This window comes from Pristiophorus japonicus, chromosome 1, assembly GCF_044704955.1.
Source record: "Pristiophorus japonicus isolate sPriJap1 chromosome 1, sPriJap1.hap1, whole genome shotgun sequence".
In the NCBI taxonomy this organism is placed as follows: Eukaryota; Metazoa; Chordata; class Chondrichthyes; family Pristiophoridae; genus Pristiophorus; species Pristiophorus japonicus.
In genome coordinates, this window is record NC_091977.1 from 122,099,123 (window position 1) to 122,119,837 (window position 20,715).

At 45.2% G+C, this 20,715-nt stretch overlaps 1 protein-coding gene across 1 annotated transcript in view; it reads left to right on the plus strand.

The window, feature by feature from the left end:
- The window catches only part of trpm6 (transient receptor potential cation channel, subfamily M, member 6), a 238,131-nt gene that overhangs the window by 197,494 nt on the left and 19,922 nt on the right, over positions 1-20,715 (plus strand). The window contains exons 32-35 of the mRNA XM_070867525.1: positions 2,453-2,475; positions 3,504-3,554; positions 5,860-5,925; positions 9,638-9,924. Of these exons, the coding sequence (XP_070723626.1) occupies positions 2,453-2,475; positions 3,504-3,554; positions 5,860-5,925; positions 9,638-9,924 (427 nt within the window). The remainder of the gene's footprint in view (positions 1-2,452; positions 2,476-3,503; positions 3,555-5,859; positions 5,926-9,637; positions 9,925-20,715) is intronic.

Genomic DNA, 20,715 nt, shown 5'->3' on the forward strand with positions numbered 1-20,715 from the left:
GTCAAAGACCTTTGTAAGGTTGAAGAAGGCCATGTATAAGGGCTGGTGCTGTTCCCTGCATTTTTCCTGCAGCTGTCGCGCTGTAAAAATAACAACAACAACAACAGCAGCAAAGAAAGACTGCATCCATCTCTCTTCCACCTTATTCTAAGACTGCCCGCTGCGTTTGGTCTTGATGACTCCATCCTGCCCGCAGGCGGTGGCGCAGTGTTTCTCGGGTTGGTACCAAGCTTGTTCTTTCGATCACCTAGGGTAAGACGCACGTCTTGATGGGGGGGGTGGGGGCAGCGGCTTGGGCCTCTTCAGATGGTCTGGGGATTGAAATGGGAGTGGCAGTTGATTCTGTGAATGGCCACTGGGATTGGGCGTGTTAGCTTACTGCAGTAGCTAACTCCGACATTCCCTCCTTCATGTGCCCTGACTGTTTGTCAACTACCTGCAACATTTCCTCCCTCATGTTCGTCGACAGTGTCTCAGTTACCTGTGACATTCCCTCCCTCATGTGCAATGACATTGTTTCAGCTGACTGAGACATTCCCTCCCTCATGTTTCCAGACAGTGTTCCCATTTCTCGTGAGAGTGTTGTTACTTCTCCTGACAGTCCCAATACTTCATCACCCACCCCACTGATGGTGTGCAGGAATGATTTGTTACATCTTGCACCTCAGGAGAGCTCTCCTCTCACCCCTGCCCACCCTGGGTGTGCCTTGCTGCGTCCCACTACAATCCCCAGCCTTGGATAGTAGGAAACTATGGAATGTCCCAACACTCGTACCACTCCGGGAAGGAGCTGGTACCTCAATAGGCGGCACCTGCACCTCCTCCAGAGTGAGTATAACAGTGTGGGCTTCATCCCTCACCTTTCCTTCCCCCTCACCCTCACCCCCATGCTCTTGGTTTGGAAGGTGGGATTGGAAGATGTTCTCTTCTTCGGGCTCGTCCGCATCTGAATAATCTTCTGCATCGGCTTCAGCCTTGTCAGGGTTGGCCTCAAGTTCTGCAAAATATAACAGACAAATGGTTAGCAGCAGAGGAGGGGGCAGGATGGCATCAGTAGGCTCACACAGTGCAAGCAGCAGGATCATTTGAAGGATCGTGATGATTGATAGCACATTGCATCAACCGAAGGGTAGCTGATGGCGACATCCCCATGAACCGAAGCATGGCTAGCCCGCGCAGTACTTAACATTTAGCAAAGCCAGAATGTGGAATTTGCAGGACTTGCCCTCTCCCTCGAGTGTGGGCCCAGCTTGTGCAGTGGTGGTTGCTTTTCTTCAGGCAGGACCCATCAAAGCAGCGACCCTCTCTTCCAAGGGTGTCAGTGGGTGCAGATTTGCCGGGCCTCCTCCTTCTTTCTCATTTGTTGTGTGCTACCTTCCTCTGCAAAGATGAAAATATAACTTTTTAGAGAGGGTGTCTTTCTGCTGCGTGGGGCATATACAGCTAGTCACATTTACAATTGCAATTCATTGAATAAATGAAAATATTACTTACTTGACCAAGGTCCTGCCACTTCTTTTTGCACTGGCCTCCAGCCCTCTGCATGGTCACCAATGCACAGTAATCTTGTGCAAGTTGATTCCAGCGTTTCTTCATTTCTTTTGGTGAAACTTTTATGCGACCTCTGCTGGTGTCCAGCTCGTGCCATCTGCCCTCAATTACAGTAACTAGTGCCTCCACTTCATCCTGTTAGAAATTCTTGGTCCTTGCACTGTGTTGCATCTTTTATTGCAGCTCCGATTTTTCCAATGGGAATTAAAATTCTCACACACAACTGGCTCTTTAAAAATAGCCAAATGCAGATCGGGAGCTGTAACGGGCATGCAACGCCCATAGGAATCACGTCAAAAACATCCTTTTTTTTCGTGCATGCACAGAAGAGACAACATCGGTTTATTTGGCGCAGACATTAGGCTCCACTCCCCAAGGCTACAGGACAGGCAGTGCCAATTTAAAAAAATGGAGCAGGGAATCTTGCTACTTTTTTTTTGAATAGTTGGGGCCAAGAAAAATGGGCGTAACTCTGGCAATACGCAAAAAAATAGCATTGGGGAAAATTGAGCCCCTAGTTTGTGGGTAAATGGTTTTTTGCCATATCACCAGCAGAGTGGGAGCAGCTTGGGATAATCTCCTGGTCTATGATACTTACGGTATCTTAGGGTCCAATGTTATTGTCTCTGGATGTCTCTGTGTGATGGTACTTTCAATCTCAGACTGTGACAGTACTTTCAGAGTCTCGGGGTGGTGTGACAGTGTGATGTTACTTTCAGCATCTCACCATGCGATGGTGATACAATACTCCACAAAGACATTCTAAAAACACTTTCCTTCCAGCCTGTAAAGAGCTCTAAAAGGTTTTCCTTATTGGAGGCACACTATAGACATGTAAGTTGTTGATGTACTTTCAATATTTCAATGCGTGACTATGTGCTATTACTTCCACCCCATACAGGTCAAATTCGTGTGTTATTGATGGTAAGTAGTAGGCTTTGTCCTAAACCTTTTGAATATTCAATATGTATATGTACTTGCAGTGAATCTCTCTTTTATATAATTTTTATAATAATAATTGAGGATAGCGATTTGTCATTGGATATTTTGCTCAAAATTACAGGCAGTTGTGTGTAAAATCAAAAAGTCATTCTTTCTGAAAGCAAGACCCAAGTAGGACTGTGTGATAGTCTGTCTCTGATCTGACTCACTATATTCCAACTGCTCCCGTCTGCAAACCAGCTCAGTAATCACATTAAGCAGCCAATTCCACTCCCCTAGATTGGGTAAAAAAAATATTTGAACCAGACATGTCCTCTCCCTGCTGATTCCAGACTTTAGTCCTGCTTGCTCTTGTATTATCCCACCCAATTTTCCCCAGAAGCAACATGATTTTCAAAATTCTGTTATTTCCAGACAAACTCACCTTTATCATTGAATTACCTCATCAGATCTATTACAAAAGAGTAGTAGGATTACTCCTTTAGGCCTCACAATTAAGCTTTGGACCTCCCTTGCACCTTGCTCCCTGATCGCGGCCAGAACCTCCCCCCTGGTCCCCTGATCACCACTAGAACCCCCCCTCCTCCATCCTATTTCAACTGACTGCTGAGAACTGTTCCCATAGGTCCCCTGCTGCAGCCACTTGCTGCCTAATTCCTGTTCTCACCCGCTGGCCAGGTAGTGGATCTGGCTAGGTTTCGGTGGGAATCCGGAAGAATTCATGCAAATGAATCCCCAGACTCCCTGGTTTGCCACTGGCTTTGGGGCTTGTGTACACATGCCCACCTCCTACTTTAAAATCAGGGCCGATATGTTAGTTGTTGAGAGGATCTTGTTCCAGACTCTTCCACTGAAGGAGCTGCAGTAATGGAAGCAATTGGAATCTACTAAAGGGGGAAGAGAGGAATAATATTTATCCAGTAAAAAATATACATTTAAAATAAACCTACAAGAGTAATATCCATGTCTTGATGTTTATTTCTTGATAATCGCGATGTATTTTGTTTCAGGACTTGGTACTTCATTTAAAACTTCTCAGGATCTGAACTATCATTACTCTGGTAAGGAGAGAATGAACACAATTCACACAATCGCAAGTTATTTATTCTGAGTTCACAAAATAAGGTTTTTATTGTTCCCTGCTCACAAAGTTTGCGATAAGCCTGCATCAACTTATACAGCATTTCATACATTTTTGTTAATAACTATATACTGTATTATGTATGTGTGTGTTATATTAAATAACTGGCTCCTATGCAGACAAATGTTTTCACTTGCAAATCGCAATTTCAGGCTGTGCAAGTACCACTATATGTATTCAAAGGTGTTTTAGGTATAGGTTCTTCAACAAACTCATTATTAATAATGTAGTATTAAGAAGTGAGTTTGCTATCTATAATGTCTTAAAAACTTACATCTGTGCATACTTCCTGTTGTCGTCAACTTTTTCCTATTATAAATTCCTATGTTCACATTTATAATGGAATTTATAACCGTGATCGTGCGATCTGGCCACTGGTTTCCCACATATTGCTCAAAATGCTTTCTGAATCTTTTATTTACTTCTGTCATGTTTTTCCCTCGGTAACTAACATTTGCAGTCCAAAGTATGGGTATAAATAAAATAAAATATTCAGACAATATTCAAAAAGGAGTTAGATGAGGTCCTTACTACTAGGGGGATCAAGGGGTATGGCGAGAAAGCAGGAATGGGGTACTGAAGTTGAATGTTCAGCCATGAACTCATTGAATGGCGGTGCAGGCTAGAAGGGCCGAATGGCCTACTCCTGCACCTATTTTCTATGTTTCTAATACATGTAACATAATTAAACTTATGAATTGAAATGTATTTTAATGTCTTCATTAAAGCTTTTGCCTCAAGACCTAAGCCTTTCCAAAAAGCCTGAGCTTGGACGTGATAATCTTTCTTCGAACTGTAACTCTGTAGCTGAATTTAGATCGTGCAGTCTGAGCATGTGCAGTTTATCTAATTCCCCAGGATGCATCAGTATTGTTGAGTCAGCTGTTCTGATGCAATATTTTTCATTAGAATCTAAACACTTTTTGCTCAGTAGCTTTCCTTTAGATAATTGTGAAAAAGAAAAGGACACATTGAAAAAGGTTTTGTGAAGTCAGATTTATATTGAGCATATTTTAAAAAGCCGAGAGATTAGCCCTGATATTTATGGGACAGTGTGGCGGAATGCAGTAGCTCGGGAAGGCTGGGGATGCAGAGGACCTGCTGAATTTAACAGTGGGACCACATTATAATTTTTTTCTTGTGTTTCCTGCCTGGCAGCTGGCCAAATTGACAGGATTGTGGGGATAGTCCAGCTTAAACACAGCTCCATTTTAGAAGCTAAACATCTCAGCCATATAATGAATAATACTACCAGAACGCAGCTAGTCATATTTTAAAAACAAGCGGTCCAAACTTGGTGGAAGCTAAGTTCCGCCCAAGTGCTGCCCAACCAACCGCCGAGATACCTGATGGCACTTTGGGTGGGAGTTTCGTAAAAAGGTCCTTGAAAGACCACTCAGCAGCACAAAAGGGACTTACGGCATAAATCTGGGCGACAGTGGGTGGGAGCTCCCAATCTCGACAGCAAATGCAATCCTCGCCAAAGTGCCGCCAAGAATTGAGGCAGGCCCAGGGAGGGGGGAACACATAAAAAAATTAAAATTTACACAAAAAAAAAACCCAACGGATAACTTTCAGGGGACCCCATCCACATAAATCGCTGAAAAGAAAATAAAAGAAGTTCACTAACCTTTTTTTGCAGGTCTTCATACTTACCGTTGGGGTTAGATCTTCCCCCTGCTGCCGCCGACTCCCGCCTGGAGGAATCTGCCAGCTCGGCGGGCAGGAGGCCCCTTGCACGCTAGCGGCCGACAGTGGGCGGTTCCCAGCGGTTCTCCCCTCCCGCCGGCGGGAGGCCTAGTGGAAATCGGCCCCGAGGAGAGACAACAGAAAAAACTCGGTGGCAGCGGGCGGTAACGCCACCAAGTTCGGGCCCAAGATTTTTCAGCTCAGAGGTGCTGTTTGATTTTAAAAGAGTCTTAAGGATGTGTCAGTGGAAGTATGTAGTTGGTGACTCAGTGTGGCAGTAAAGCAGTAAGGTATTGATTTGTTCCTTGTTTTTCTGCATGACTGGTTCCTTGATTTAACTAAGGGGATGAGCTGAAAAGTGCTTCCCAATAGGGAGGGAAATAAGGTGACTTCAACGAGATGGTGTGACACCTGTCTTAGTTAAGGAAATGGTACATGCTACTGACAGGGAAAAATAAATACACTTAAAGAACTGAAATGAAAAGTTTTTATATAGATTGTTAACACTATTTAAATATGTGTTGTTTTTCTTGCAGCTGTTGAAAGAAATAATTTAATGAGGCTTGCCCAGACAATACCATTCACCCCTGTCGATCTCTTTGGTAATATCCATGCTTTGCTAACTATTTGATTTTAAAATGTTGTCATGGCTATGGGGTGGGGTGGGAGGAGCGAGAAGAAGAGCAGCATAGTTGGGAGGGGTGTTCAGCCAAATGAAAGCGTAGATCTGCTGCCTTCTCGCAGCTGCTGCCAAACTGAACAGTAACTGATCATAAAAACAGATTGTAAAAGCTTTTACCGATATATAAAACGGAAAAGAGTGACTAAAGTAAATGTTGGTCCCTTAGAAGATGAGAAGGGGGATTTAATAATGGGAAATGTGGAAATGGCTGAGACCTTAAACAATTATTTTGCTTCGGTCTTCACAGTGGAAGACACAAAAACCATGCCAAAAATTACTGGTCACGGGAATGTGGGAAGGGAGGACCTTGAGACAATCACTATCACTAGGGGGGTACTGCTGGACAGGCTAATGGGACTCAAGGTAGACAAGTCCCCTGGTCCTGAGGAAAGCATCCCAGGGTATTAAAAGAGATGGCAGAAGTTATAGCAGATGCATTCGTTATAATCTACCAAAATTCTCTGGACTCTGGGTAGGTACCAGCGGATTGGAAAGCAGCTAATGTAACGCCTCTGTTTAAAAAAGGGGGCAGACAAAAGGCAGGTAACTATAGGCCGGTTAGTTTAATATCTGTAGTGGGGAAAATGCTTGAAGCTATCATTAAGGAAGAAATAGCGGGACATCTCGATAGGAATAGTGCAATCAAGCAGATGCAACATGGATTCATGAAGGGGAAATCATGTTTAACTAATTTACTGAAATTCTTTGAGGATATAACGAGCATGGTGGATAGTGGTGTACCGATGGATGTGGTGTATTTAGATTTCCAAAAGGCATTCCATAAGGTGCCACACAAAAGGTTACTGCAGAAGATAAAGGTACGCGGAGTCAGAGGAAATGTAATAGCATGGTTAGAGAATTGGCTGGCTAACAGAAAGCAGAGAGTCAGGATAAATGGGTCCTTTTTGGGTTGGAAATCGGTGGTTAGTGGTGTGAAACAGGGATCAGTGCTGGGACCACAACTGTTTACAATATACATAGATGACCTGGAAGAGGGGACAGAGTGTAGTGTAACAAAATTTGCAGATGACACAAAGATTAGTGGGAAAGCGGGTTTTGTAGAGGACACAGAGAGGCTGCAAAGAGATTTAGATAGGTTAAACGAATGGGCTAAGGTTTGGCAGATGGAATACAATGTCGGAAAGTGTGAGGTCATCCACCTTGGGAAAAAAAAACAATAAAAGGGAATATTATTTGAATGGGGAGAAATTACAACATGCTGCGGTGCAGAGGGACCTGGGGGTCCTTGTGCATGAATCCCAAAAAGTTAGTTTGCAGGTGCAGTAGGTAATCAGGAAGGCGAATGGAATGTTGGCCTTCATTGCGAGAGGGATGGAGTACAAAAGCAGGGAGATCCTGCTGCAACTGTACAGGGTATTGGTGAGGCTGCACCTGGAGTACTGCGTGCAGTTTTGGTCACCTTACTTAAGGAAGGATATACTAGCTTTGAAAGGGGTACAGAGACGATTCACTAGACTGATTCCGGAGATGAGAGGGTTACCTTATGATGATAGATTGAGTAGACTGGGTCTTTACTCGTTGGAGTTCAGAAGGATGAGGGGTGATCTTATAGAAACATTTAAAATAATGAAGGGGATAGACAGGATAGAGGCAGAGAGGTTGTTTCCACTGGTCGGGGAGACTAGAACTAGGGGGCACAGCCTCAAAATACGGGGGAGCCAATTTAAAACCGAGTTGAGAAGGAATTTCTTCTCCCAGAGGGTTGTGAATCTGTGGAATTCTCTGCCCAAGGAAGCAGTTGAGGCTAGCTCATTGAATATATTCAAATCACAGATAGATAGATTTTTAACCAATAAGGGAATTAAGGGTTATGGGGAGCGGGCGGGTAAGTGGAGCTGAGTCCACGGCCAGATCAGCCATGATCTTGTTGAATGGCGGAGCAGGCTCAAGGGGCTAGATGGCCGACTCCTGTTCCTAATTCTTATGTTCTTATGTTCTTATTAATGTTGGGGAAGTCCAGAACCAGGGGTCACAGTCTAAGGATAAGGGGTAAGCCATTTAGGACCGAGATGAGGAGAAACTTCTTCACCCAGAGAGTGGTGAACCTGTGGAATTCTCTACCACAGAAAGTTGTTGAGGCCAATTCACTAAATATATTCAAAAAGGAGTTAGATGTAGTCCTTACTACTAGGAGGATCAAGGGGTATGGCGAGAAAGCAGGAATGGGGTACTGAAGTTGCATGTTCAGCCATGAACTCATTGAATGGCGGTGCAGGCTCGAAGGGCCGAATAGCCGACTCCTGCACCTATTTTCTATGTTTCTATGTTTCGATGATCATGTCTGCTTAAAAATGCAGCTTATTATATTTTGATTTTTGAACCAGAGTGCTTTCCTTGTGCAGAGTTGTTAACATTGAGGGGATTCCAGGTGTGAAAATTCCAGTCTTGAGTCATCCACATGCTCAAACTTTCAAAATGGAATTAGATATATACTTGAAAAGGAAAACGTTTAAAGGGCTATAGGGTAATAGCAGGGGAATGGGCCTAATAGGATGTGCCAACTGTGGATCTGGCCTCCGAGTCAGAAGGTTGTGGGTTCAAGTCGCACTCCAGGGACTTGATCACATAAGTCTAGGCTGACACTCTAGTGCAGTACTGAGGGAATGCTGCACTATTGGAGGTGCTGTCTTTCAGATGAGACGTTGAACTGAGGCACTGTCTGCTCCCTCAGGTGGACGTAAAACATCCTATGGCACTAATTCGAAGAAGAGCAGGGGAGTTATCCCCAGTGTCCTAGCCAATATTTAACCCTCAATCAATACCATTAAAACAGATTATCTGGCCATTACCACATTGTTGTTTGTGGGAGCTTGTGTGCAAATTGACTGCTTTATTTCCTACATTAAAACAATGACTACACTTCAAAAGTACCTAATTGGCTGTAAAGAGCTTTAGGACGTCCGGTGGCCATAAAAGGCGCTATATAAATGCAAGTCTTTCATTTTTCTTTCTAATTGAATAGCTCTTTCAAAGAGCCACAGAAGCACAATGGGCCAAATGGCCTCTTTCTGTACTATATGATTCTATGATTTATGATATCCCTTTACACCAAAAACATATACATGGTCAGAAGTAACAAGCTATAATCCCCTCACTCCCATTATGTGTCTGCCCTTTTATTTTTACTTCTACAATTACTGTTTTCTACTCAATCTGACCTATTCTATCATTAATTTTATTTATTTCTGTGAAACAAAGTTTGAAACTTTCTTTTCTTGTTTGTTTTCTCCTTTCTTCTGGTTCCCATTGAGGAGGGTGGGAGTAATTCATGAAAAAAAACAAAGTAATTCTTGAAAAAACAGTTTTCATTGGCTGAAAACTGGATTTGAAGGCTAATGTTTCAGCCAATCGATAGCACAAGCCAGGTGCACTGAGATTAATCTTCTCGTGTTTTATGCACCAGTATTAGAAAAGGGCTTGCAAAAGGGAAAATGTGTTGATGCCCAGAAGTGCCTGGATGACAAATTAGTTTATGCTGCTTCGAAGTTTACATTTGTTTTGAACATCATACTTTTGTAAAAGTTGTCAGTGCTGATGTTAGTGCAACATTCTGCCTTTTGCAGTCATTAACGTACTCATGAAAATCCCCATCATTTTGTATTTCTGTGCAGCTGGTGAGGAGGTAACTATCTACAAACTGGAGGAGAGTTCGGCCGTGAACCTGGACAAGAGCATGTCCTCATGGTCTCAGCGTGGTTTGGCTGCCATGATTCACGTCCTTTCCAGGGAGGAAATGGATGGGGGTCTTCGCAGAGCTATGAAGGTGTATTGCACTTGGTCAGAAGAGGATGTGCTGAAAACTGGGCAGACTTACATCATAAAGTCTTTCCTGCCAGAGGTAGTCAAAACCTGGCAGAAGATCTTTAGTGAAGGCACAGTGCTCCATCTCTGTCTGAGGGTAAGTGATTCGGGGGCGGACGGGAATAGTTCTCACTTTATTCAGTTCTATTCAATATCTGGGGGTCAAAGATTCCTTGCCCTACCAGTATACTTCTGCTATGACTCTAGATATGCTGGGACTGAAATTCAGGCTCGCCAGACAGCTGGTGCACCTACCTTTTTTCAGATGTTTTTACCATTGGGTCCGATGAGGTGGGCTCTCGATCGATTTTCTTCTCTTTGCCACTTTTATTGGATCGGACTGGAAGCTGGTCATAAAGGGGGCGGAAGTGCGGCGGTAAGTGTTGGTGAGGGGTGGAAGTGGAGGCGGGATGGAGTTTCAGCCGCTGTCACTCGGCGGCGGAGCGGTGGTGACGCAATGGGCGAGAGGTCGGGGCCCAGGAGAGGCAAGAGGTCGAAGTCAAGGAGCCTAGCAGCAAGGCAGAGGCCCAGGAATGGTGCAACATACAAAAACCGAAGGGTCGGGGCCCAGGGAAGGTGCAGCATGGGCCAGCCCACACTACAACCTATGAATCCCATGGACAGTAGGAGTATGTGTGCATACTAGATCCATGCAGCCAGAGCTTGGTCTCCAGTCGTCTTGGTTAACCCTTGCCACTGAACCAAGACCTTGCTCTGTCAAGCCCGTGTGGTGGCTCGTGTGCAACGTTAAAAGAATTCATGCACAGGCATCTTCCACCCTTCAAGATGTAGTTCGCGACCTGGAATGTCAGGTTCCTCATTTGAACCACCTGTGAACTCATCCTTTTTTTGGTGTGGAAGTGGCTCATCCTCAACACGAGGGACTGCCTAATACTATATAAATCCAAGTCTTTATTTTTTCTTCTTTTTAAATCAGCAATTTTGATCATGTGCCAAGAATAATGAACAGTAAATCCTTCTTTAAATTGGTTTTGTTTGTTGGTTCTACCCTATACCTACACAGGACCCACCTCATCTTCAAAAAGCAATTGAATGACACCATGACATACTTCACTTTTTAGCTTAAATTATTAGGTGACTTTATTGAACAATTACGAATAAGTGAATAAATATTAGTAATGTTGTTGTTGTCGTATCTTCACACTCTTTGGAGAATAATGTGATGTAGTGGAAGGATTTGCAGGCTGATTTAGAACATAAGAAATAGGAGCAAGAGTCAGCCATACGGCTCCTCGAGCCTGTTCCGCTATTTAATACGATCATGGCTGATCCGATCATGGACTCAGGTCCACTTCCCTGCCCGCTCCCCATAATCCCTTAATCCCTTATCGGTTAACACGCTGTCTATCTCTGTCTTAAATTTATTCAATGTCCCGGCTTCCACAGCTCTCTGAGGCAGAAAATTCCACAGATTTACAACCCTCTGAGAGAAGAAATTCCTCCTCATCTCTGTTTTAAATGGGCGGCCCCTTATTCTAAGATTATGCCCTCTAGTTCTAGGCTCCCCTAATCACTGGAAACATCCTCTCTGCATCCACCTTGTCAAGCCCTCTCATAATGTTATACGTTTCGCTAAGATCACCTCTCATTCTTCTGAATTCCAATGAGTAGAGGCCAAACCTCCTCAACCTTTCCTCATAAGTCAACCCCCTCATCTCCGGAATCAACCTAGTGAACCTTCTCTGATCTGCCTCCAAAGCAAGTATACTCTTTCGTAAATATGGAAACCAAAACTGTACGCAGTATTCCAGGTGTGGCCTCACCAATACCCTGTATAACTGTAGCAAGACTTCCCTGCTTTTATACTCCATCCCCTTTGCAATAAAGGGCAAGATTCCATTGGCCTTCCTGATCACTTGCTGTACCTGCATACTATCCTTTTGTATTTCATGCACAAGTACCCCCAGGTCCCGCTGTACTGCGGCACTTTGCAATCTTTCTCCATTTAAATAATAACTTGCTCTTTGATTTTTTTTCTGCCGAAGTGCATGATCTCACAGATTTTTGTGTCCTCCTCACACATTGCTTTTCTTCCCATCTTTGTATCGTCAGCAAATTTGGCTGCGTTACATTTGGTCCTTTCTTCCAAGTCATTAATATAGATTGTAAATAGTTGGGGTCCCAGCACTGATCCCTGCAGCACCCCACTAGTTACTGATTGCCAACCCGAGAATGAACCATTTATCCTGACTTTCTGTTAGTCATGCTAATATATTACCCCCAACACCGTGAACTTTTATCTTGTGCAGTAACCTTTTATGTGGCACCTTGTCAAATGCCTTCTGGAAGTCCAAATACACTACATCCAATGGTTCCGCTTTATCCACCCTGTTCGTTACATCCTTAAAGAATTCCAGCAAATTTGTCAAACATGACTTCCCCTTCATAAATCCATGCTGACTCTGCCTGACCAAATTATGCTTTTCTAAATATCCTGCTACTGCTTCTTTAATAATGGACTCCAACATTTTCCCAACCACAGATGTTAGGCTAACTGGTCTATAGTTTCCTGCTTTTTGTCTGTCTCCTTTTTTAAATAGGGGCGTTGCATTTGCAGTTTTCCAATCTGCTGGGACCTCCCCAGAATCCAGGGAATTTTGGTAAACTACAACCAATGCATCCACAACCCCTGCTGCTACTTCTCAAGACCCTAGGATGCAAACCATCAGGTTCAGGGGATTTATCTTCCTTTAGTCCCATTATCTTACTGAGTACCACCTCCTTAGTGATTGTGATTGTGTCAAGTTCCTCCCCCGCTATAGCCCCTTGACTATCCACTGTTGGAATATTGTTAGTCTCCTCTACTGTAAAGACTGATACAAAATACTTGTTCAGAGTTTCTGCCATCTCCATGTTCCACATTACTAATTCACCGGTCTCGTCCTCTAAGGGACCAACATTTACTTTAGCCACTCTTTTCCTTTTTTATATACCTATAGAAACTCTTGCTCTCTGTTTTTATATTTCGTGCTAGTTTACTTTCATAGTCTATCTTCATTTTCTTAACCATTTTTTTAGTCATTCTTTGCTGGCTCTTAAAAGCTTCCCAATCTTCTGTCCTCCCATTAGTTTTGTCCACTTTGTATGCCCTTGTTTTTAATTGGATACCGTCCTTTATTTCTTTAGTTAGCCACGGATGGCTATCTTTTCTTTTACACCCTTTCCTCCTCACTGGAATATATTTTTCTTGAGAGTTGTGAAATATCTCCTTAAATGTACACCACTGTTCATCAACTGTCCTACACTTTAATCTAAGCTATTTTCCCAGTCCACTTTAGCCAACTCTGCCCTCATACCTTTTGTAGTCTCCTTTATTTTAAGCTTAGTACGCTGGTTTGGGATCCAACTTTCTCACCCTCCATCTGAATTTGAAATTCAACCATACTTTGATCACTCATTCCAAGGGGATCCTTTACTAGGAGATTGTTTATTAATCCTGTCTCATTACACAGGACCAGATCTAAGATAGCCTGCCCCCTGGTTGGTTCCGTTACATACTGCTCAAGGAATCCGTCCATTATGCACTCTATGAACTCTTCCTCAAGCCTACCCTAACCAATTTGATTTGTCCAATCAATATGGAGATTAAAATCACCCATAATTATTGCTGTTCCCTTTTACAGTCTGACAGGCCACGATGTGAACGCTCCTTCCGTGGCCTACCAATTTTATATTAGCTGATAGGGTTGTTAGTCCTAAGTGATGGGAGGTTTTATAGGTTCCCACAACTCATACGATGTGGCGAGGTCACCCACACTCATCGGACTCAAGTATCCCACTGAATATCAACCCACAATTCAGTGCCAGAGTTCTGATCTCCTCCCGCCAGGAGTGGGGTTTGAACCCTGCCTTCTGACTCAGAGGTGGGAATGCTTCCACTACCACTCACTCCAATAATAGTAAACTAATATACTTACAGTAAATATGAGTCTATGTTAATGTCTCATATAAATATAACAAAAGGTTTGCAAACTCAATGTTTAATTTAAAAATATTTTCAAGTGTTTGGTTAGCTGATTCTTCTCACAGCTACAAAATAGCCTATGCCCCATCATAGAATTCAGATCGGCCTCAATGATTGTTGAATAGCTCCAGACTAATAAATGTTCCATGTTACTGGGGTTATGGGGGGTTTGTGAAATTTGAATAATTTTATGAAAACCAGCTAAGTTCCACAACAGCCGTGCGATCTGCTCCACCAGAATAGTGCCCAGGTCATGAACACTAAAATGTTTTGTAAACACAAAAGGATTGGCAAATTACACTCCTATCTGAACCAATCACACACAGGCTCTTTGGGATTGAGTTCTGGTGGGGCAGAATTTATGGCCATCCCTTTTACTCCACCTCAACCCCAAACCATTGCCTTCAGTTGGGAGTCACTGAATATGCACAGCAGGCTTTTTTGACAAGACAAACCCACCAGTGCCAGGCCACAAAATCTCAGCAGCAAAACAACCAATGGAGCACAGAAGAGCATTTAAAAGGGCAGAAGACTTCTAAGGATTGGAAAATTGGCAGCCTTGTTTGGCCTCAGCAGAGACTGAGGAAAGTAGCAACCAGATTGGAGGCAATGGAGGTTGCTACAAAACCCTCTGCCTCCTCTCCCTCCACTGGAGAACCTCCAGGTGACTACTACTGCTTCCTGGATCCCAGGAAGTAGAGGAAACTGGATGAGGATGCCAGGAAAATCCACTGGAGACCCAAGCATTGCCCCACCACCATTTCCATGCAGTGGGTGGGAGAGTGGTGTGTGGCAGTCTCAGCAGGGGTGAGGGAGGAAATCCAAGTTGGGCAGTGAGGCAGTGGTAGATTTCACTGCCAGATTTTACCTCATTCTCCAAGTTTGCTGATGATACAAAACTGGTGGGAAAGTAAACTGTGAAGTCGACACAAAGAGGCTGCAAAGGGATACAGTGTGGTTAGGTGATTGGGCAAGAGGGTGGAAGATGGAGTATAATGTGGGGAAATGTGAAGTTATCATTTTTGGTAGGAAGAATATAAAAGCAGAATATTTTTTAAAAAGGTGAGAGACTAGGAAATATTGGTATTCAAAGGGATTTGGGTGTTACTGTACACAATTCACAGAATGTTAATATGCAGGTTCTGCAAGCAATTAGGAAGGCAAATGGTATGTTAGCACAAAAGCAAAATACTGCAGATCCTGGAACCTGAAAAAACCCAGAAAATTCTGGAAATCTCAACAGGTCAGGCAGCATTTGTGGAAAGAAAAACAGAGTTAACGTTTCAGGTCAATGACCCTTTGTCAGAACTGGTGAAAGTTTAAAAAAAAACAGATTCTTAAGGAACACTGAAAGGGGGAGAGGAAGAAAGAACAAAGGGAAGATCTGTGATAGGGTGGAAGGCAGGAGAGATTCGAGAGACAAAAGTGACGATGGGCCGAATTGAAATGGTAATGGCAGAAGTTAGAAAAATGTTAGTCTAGATAGGGTGTGAATGACAGAATAATGAGCAGCTGCCATTGCAGACAAAAAGAAAAAACAGAAGGTTGGGCGGTTGGCCCGGGGGGGGCAGAGCCCTGAAGGCTAAAAAGTGCCTAAACAAAAGATGAAGTGTTGTTCCTCGAGCTTGCATTGAGCTTTATTGTAACAGTGTAGGATGCTAAGGACGGAGATGGCGGAGAACCGGAAGCTCGGGGTCACGCTTACAGACTGAACGGAGGTGTTCCGCAAGGTGGTCACCCAATCTGCGTTTGGTTTCCCCAATGTAGAGGAGGCCACATCATGAGCAGCGAATACAGTATACTACATTGAAAGTACAACTAAATCGCTGTACCACCTGGAAGGAGTATTTGGGGCCCTGGATAGTGGGAAGGGAGGAGGTAAAAGGGCAGGTGTTGCATCTCCTGCACTTGCACGGGAAGGTGCCGTGGGAAGGGGAGAGGGTGCTGGGGGTGACTGCGGAATGGACCAGGGTGTCGCAGAGGGAGCGGTCCCTTCGGAATGCTGAGAGGGGAGGGAAAGATGTGATTGGTGGTGAGATCACGCTGCAGGTGGCGGAAATGGCAGAGGATGATCCATTGAATGTGGAGGCTGGTGAGGTGAAGGGTGAGGACATGGGGAACCCCATCGTGATTCTGAGAGGGAGGGGAAGGGGTAAGAGTAGAGGTGCGGGAAATAGAACGAACATGGTCGAGTACCATGTTAACCTGGCCGGAGGGGAATCCTCGATTGAGGAAAAAGGAAGACATGGCAGAGGCACTACTGTGAAAGGTCGCATCGTCAGAACAGATGCGACGGAGATGGAGAAACTGGGAGAATGGAATGGAGTTCTTACAGGATGCAGGGTGGGAGGAAGTGTAGTCCAGGTAGCTGTGGGAGTCAGTGGGCTTATAGTGGATACTGGTCGATAGCCTATCCCCAGAAATGGAGACAGAGAAGTCGAGGAAGGGAAGGGAAGAGTCGGAGATGGACATTTTGAAGGTGAGGGTGTTGTGTATGGAGAAAGAGTCAGACTGAACACTGTGAGCTCAAAATAAAGTGTGACCTTAGTCTGTTATTGCAGGTCTCCAGAGTGCCTCTCCAACCTGTGAAGCCTCCTTAAAGACCTGTGCTCCCAAGGGATTATGGGATCCCTTGGGACTCCAGGGGAAGAGCCCTCTGGTGGCTGTACAGCGTAAATACAAGCCAACATATATAACAACACTTCCCCCCCCCGAAGTCAATAGTGTAACTATTTACAATGCGAGTCGATCTGGGGCCCTTCTTGCCCTGGTTGATCATCTCGGTGTGAAAGCTGGTGTTGTTGAATCATTTGTTGGGCCCTGGCTGGGCTGCTGTGCAGCTGGCCTTGCTGGGCTGCCTGGTGTGTTGGGCCCTGCTGGGCTGCTGTGGATGATGGGTTCAGCTTCGTGGTCAACCGTGGTGTCGGTTGCCACTGGTGTGTATGTTGGGGGATCAAAAAAGGTAGGGTCCAAGCTGGGTTGCTCAGGATAGTCTGTGAATCTGAATTTGATTTGGTCCAAGTGTTTTCTGCAGGTGAGTCCATTTGAAAGATTGACCTGAAACACCCTGCTCCCCTCTTTGACAGTGCCGGGAAGCCACTTGGGACCTTATCCATAGTTTAATAAAAATACAGGATCATTGATTTCAATCTCGCGTGACACATTTGCGCTATCATGGTATGCACTTTGTTGAAGCCGCCTGCTCTCTACCTGTTCATATAGATCAGGGTGAACTAATGAGAGCCTTGTCTTAAGTGCTCTTTTCATGAGCAGTTCAGCAGGTGGGATCCCAGTGAGTGAATGGGGTCTCGTGCGATAGTTAAACAGGATTCGGGATAGGCGAGTCTGCAGCGAGCCTTCAGTTACCCTCTTCAAGCATTGCTTGATGGTTTGCACTGCTCCCTCTGGTTTAAACGGGGCTGATGTGACATGTTTGATCCCGTTACGGGTCATGAATTCTTTGAACTCAGCCCTGGTAAAACATGGCCCGTTGTCGCTCAACAGGACATCGGGTAAGCTGTGAGTGGCAAACATGGCCTGCAGGCTTTCAGTAGTGGCAGCGGATGTGCTAGCCGACATTATCTCACATTCAATCCACTTGGAATACGCGTCTACAACCACAAGGAACATTTTACCCAAGAATGGGCCTGCATAGTCGATGTGTGCCCTAGACCACGGTTTGGAGGACCAAGACCATAAACCTAGCGGTGCCTCCCTGGGTACATTGCTTAACTGCGAGCATGTATTACATCTGTGAATGCAGGACTCCCAAGTCCGCATCGATACCGGGCCACCACATGTAGGATCTGGCTTTCGCTTTCATCATTACGATGCCTGGGTGGGTACAGTGGAGGTCATTGATGAAGATTTCTCTACCCTTCTTGGGAACCACTACTCGATTGCCCCACAGAAGGCAGTCTGTATAGACATTTCATCATTGTGCCGCTGGAACGGCTTTAACTTTTCCTGCATTTCCACTGGGACACTGGACCAGCTCCCATGAAGCACACAGCTTTTGACTAGAGATAATAAGGGGTCTTGGCTTGTCCAGGTTTTGATCTGCCGGGCAGTGACGGGTGATTGTTCACTCTCAAATGCTTCCATAATCATGGCTAGATCTGCGGGCTGCACCATTTCCACCCCCGTGGTGGGCAATGGCAGCCTATGGAGAGCATTGGCACAGTCTTCTGTGCCTGGCCTGTGGCAGATGGCATAGTTATATGCGGACAACGTGAGCACCCATCTCTGGATGCGGGCCGATGCATTGGTATTTATCCCTTTACTCTCGGAAAACAGGGATATAAGTGGCTTATGGTCAGTTTCCAATTCGAATTTTAGCCCAAACAGGTATTGATGCATTTTCTTTACCCCATAGACACACGCTAATGCTTCTTTTTCAATCATGCTGTAGGCTCTCTCAGCCTTAGACAGACTCCTGGATGCATAAGCAACCGGTTGCAGTTTCCTGAAATCATTAGCTTGTCGCAATACACACCTGACGCCATATGACGATGCATCACATGCTAGTACCAAACACTTACATGGATCATACAACACAAGTAATTTGTTTGAGCATAACAATTTTCTCGCTTTTACAAAGGTATTTTCTTGGCTTTTGCCCCAAACCCATTTGACCCCTTTTCATAGTAAGACATGTAGTGGTTCTAGCAGTGTGCTGAGACCCGGTAAGAAGTTACCAAAATAGTTGAAGAGTCCCAGAAACGACCGCAGCTACGTCACGTTCTGTGGCCTCAGTGCGATCTCGATTGCCTCCATCTTCGCGTTGGTGGGCCTGATGCCGTCTGCCACAATCCTCCTTCCCAAGAACTCCACTTCAGGCGCCAGGAAAACGCACTTCGAGCATTTTAACCTGAGCCCCATGCGGTTGAGTCGACTAAGAACCTCCTTCAGCTTCTGCAGGTGCTCGACTGTGTTCCGACCTGTGACCAAGATGCCGTCCTGGAAGACCACCCGTGTGCGGGACCGACTTCAGTAAACTTTCCATGTTTCTCTGGAATATCGCCGTCGCCGATCAGATTCCAAACGGGCATCTATTATAACCAAAAAGACCTTTGTGCGTGTTGATGCAGGTGAGGGTTTTCGATGATTCCTCTAGTTCCTACGTCTTGTAGGCTGAAGTCAGATCCAGCTTCGGGAACGTCTTTCCTCCTGCCAGCGTTGCAAAGATGTCGTCGACCTTTGGTAGTGGGTATTGGTCCTGCAAGGAGAAACAATTGATAGTTACTTTGTAATCGCTACAGATTCTGACGGTGCCATCTCCCTTGAGGACTGGGCCAATAGGACTGGCCCACTCGTTGAATTCGATCGGTGAAATGATGCCCTCTCTGCCGGTCTAACTCGATCTCTACCCTTTCGCTCATCATGTACGGTACTGCTCTTGCCTTGTGGTTTGTGCCTCCGGAATTAGGTGGATCTGCACTTTTGCTCCTTGAAATTTCCCGATGCCTGGTTCGAACAGCGAAGGAAATTTGTTTAAGACCTGGGCACAGGAAGTGTCGTCAGCGGGCGATAGCGCTCGGACGTTGTCCCAGTTCCAGCGTATCTTTCCTAGCCAGCTCCTGCCGAGCAGAGTGGGACCACCACCCGGTACCACCCAGAGTGGTGGCTTGTGCACCACTCCAGGGTATGAGTCCTTTACGGTAGCACTACCGATTACAGGAATCAGTTCTTTTGTGTAAGTTCTTAGTTTCGTGCGAACTGGGTTTAAGACAGGCCTTGAGGCCTTGTTTCACCACAACCTTTCGTAAGTTTCTTTTGCCCATGATAGACTGGCTCACGCCCATGTCCAGCTCCATTGACACTGGGAGTCCATTTAGTTGAACATTCAGCATTATTGGGGGACAATTCGTGGTTAATGTGTGCACCCCGTATACCTCTGCCTCCTCGATCCGAGGCTCTGGTTCGTCGTTATCCTCCATGGACCTGTCCTCCTCTGCAACATGGTGGTTTGCAGGTTTAACAAGCTTTTCAGCTCACCTGCACACTCATTGGAGGTGTCCCATTGTTCCACAGCCCTTGCAAACGTACTCTTTGAATCGGCATGAATGGAAACGATGATCACCCCCGCAGCGCCAACAAGGTGTTAATGGCCTTGCATTCATCACCCTTGATGGTGGACTCTGAGTCATCTGCGGGCATGCAGCTGCAGGTATGTGTGACCTGCCCTGTACGTTACGATTCGAAAACACCACTTTGTTCACAGTACTTGTAGCAGCACTTGTGTGCTGAGAGATTTGCTTCGTATTGTCACTGGTGGCAATGAACACCTGGGCGATCGCTATGGCCTTACTCAAGGTTAGGGTCCCTGAAGTCAAAAGTTTGCAAAGTATGGTTTCGTGGCCAATGCCAAGTACGAAAAAGTCTCTGAGCATCTCCAAATGTCCTTCAAATTCGCAATGTCCTGCAAGGCGTCTTAGCTCAGTGACATAACTCATCACTTTCTGGCCTTCAGACCTTTTGTAGGTGTAGAAACAGTACCTCGCCATCAGAATGCTTTCCTTCGGGTTCAAATGCTCTTGGACCAGTATGCACAAATCATCGTACGATTTCTCCGTGGGTTTCGCTGGAGTGAGCAGATTATTCATGAGGCCATACGTTGGTGCCCCACAGACGGTGAGGAGGATCGCCCTTTGTTTGGCAGCACTCTCTTTCCCCATCTAACTCGTTGGGTTCCACGAAGTATTAGTTGAGTCGCTCCACAAAAGTTTCCCAATCATCTCCCTCCGAAAATTTCTCCAGGATGCCCACTGTTCTCTGCATCTTTGGGTTCGCTATCTGTATCTCGTCGCCAGTTGTTATGTATGGAGAAAGAGTCAGACTGAACACTGTGAGCTCAAAGTAAAGTGTGATCTTAATCTTTTATTGCAGGTCTCCAGAGTGCCT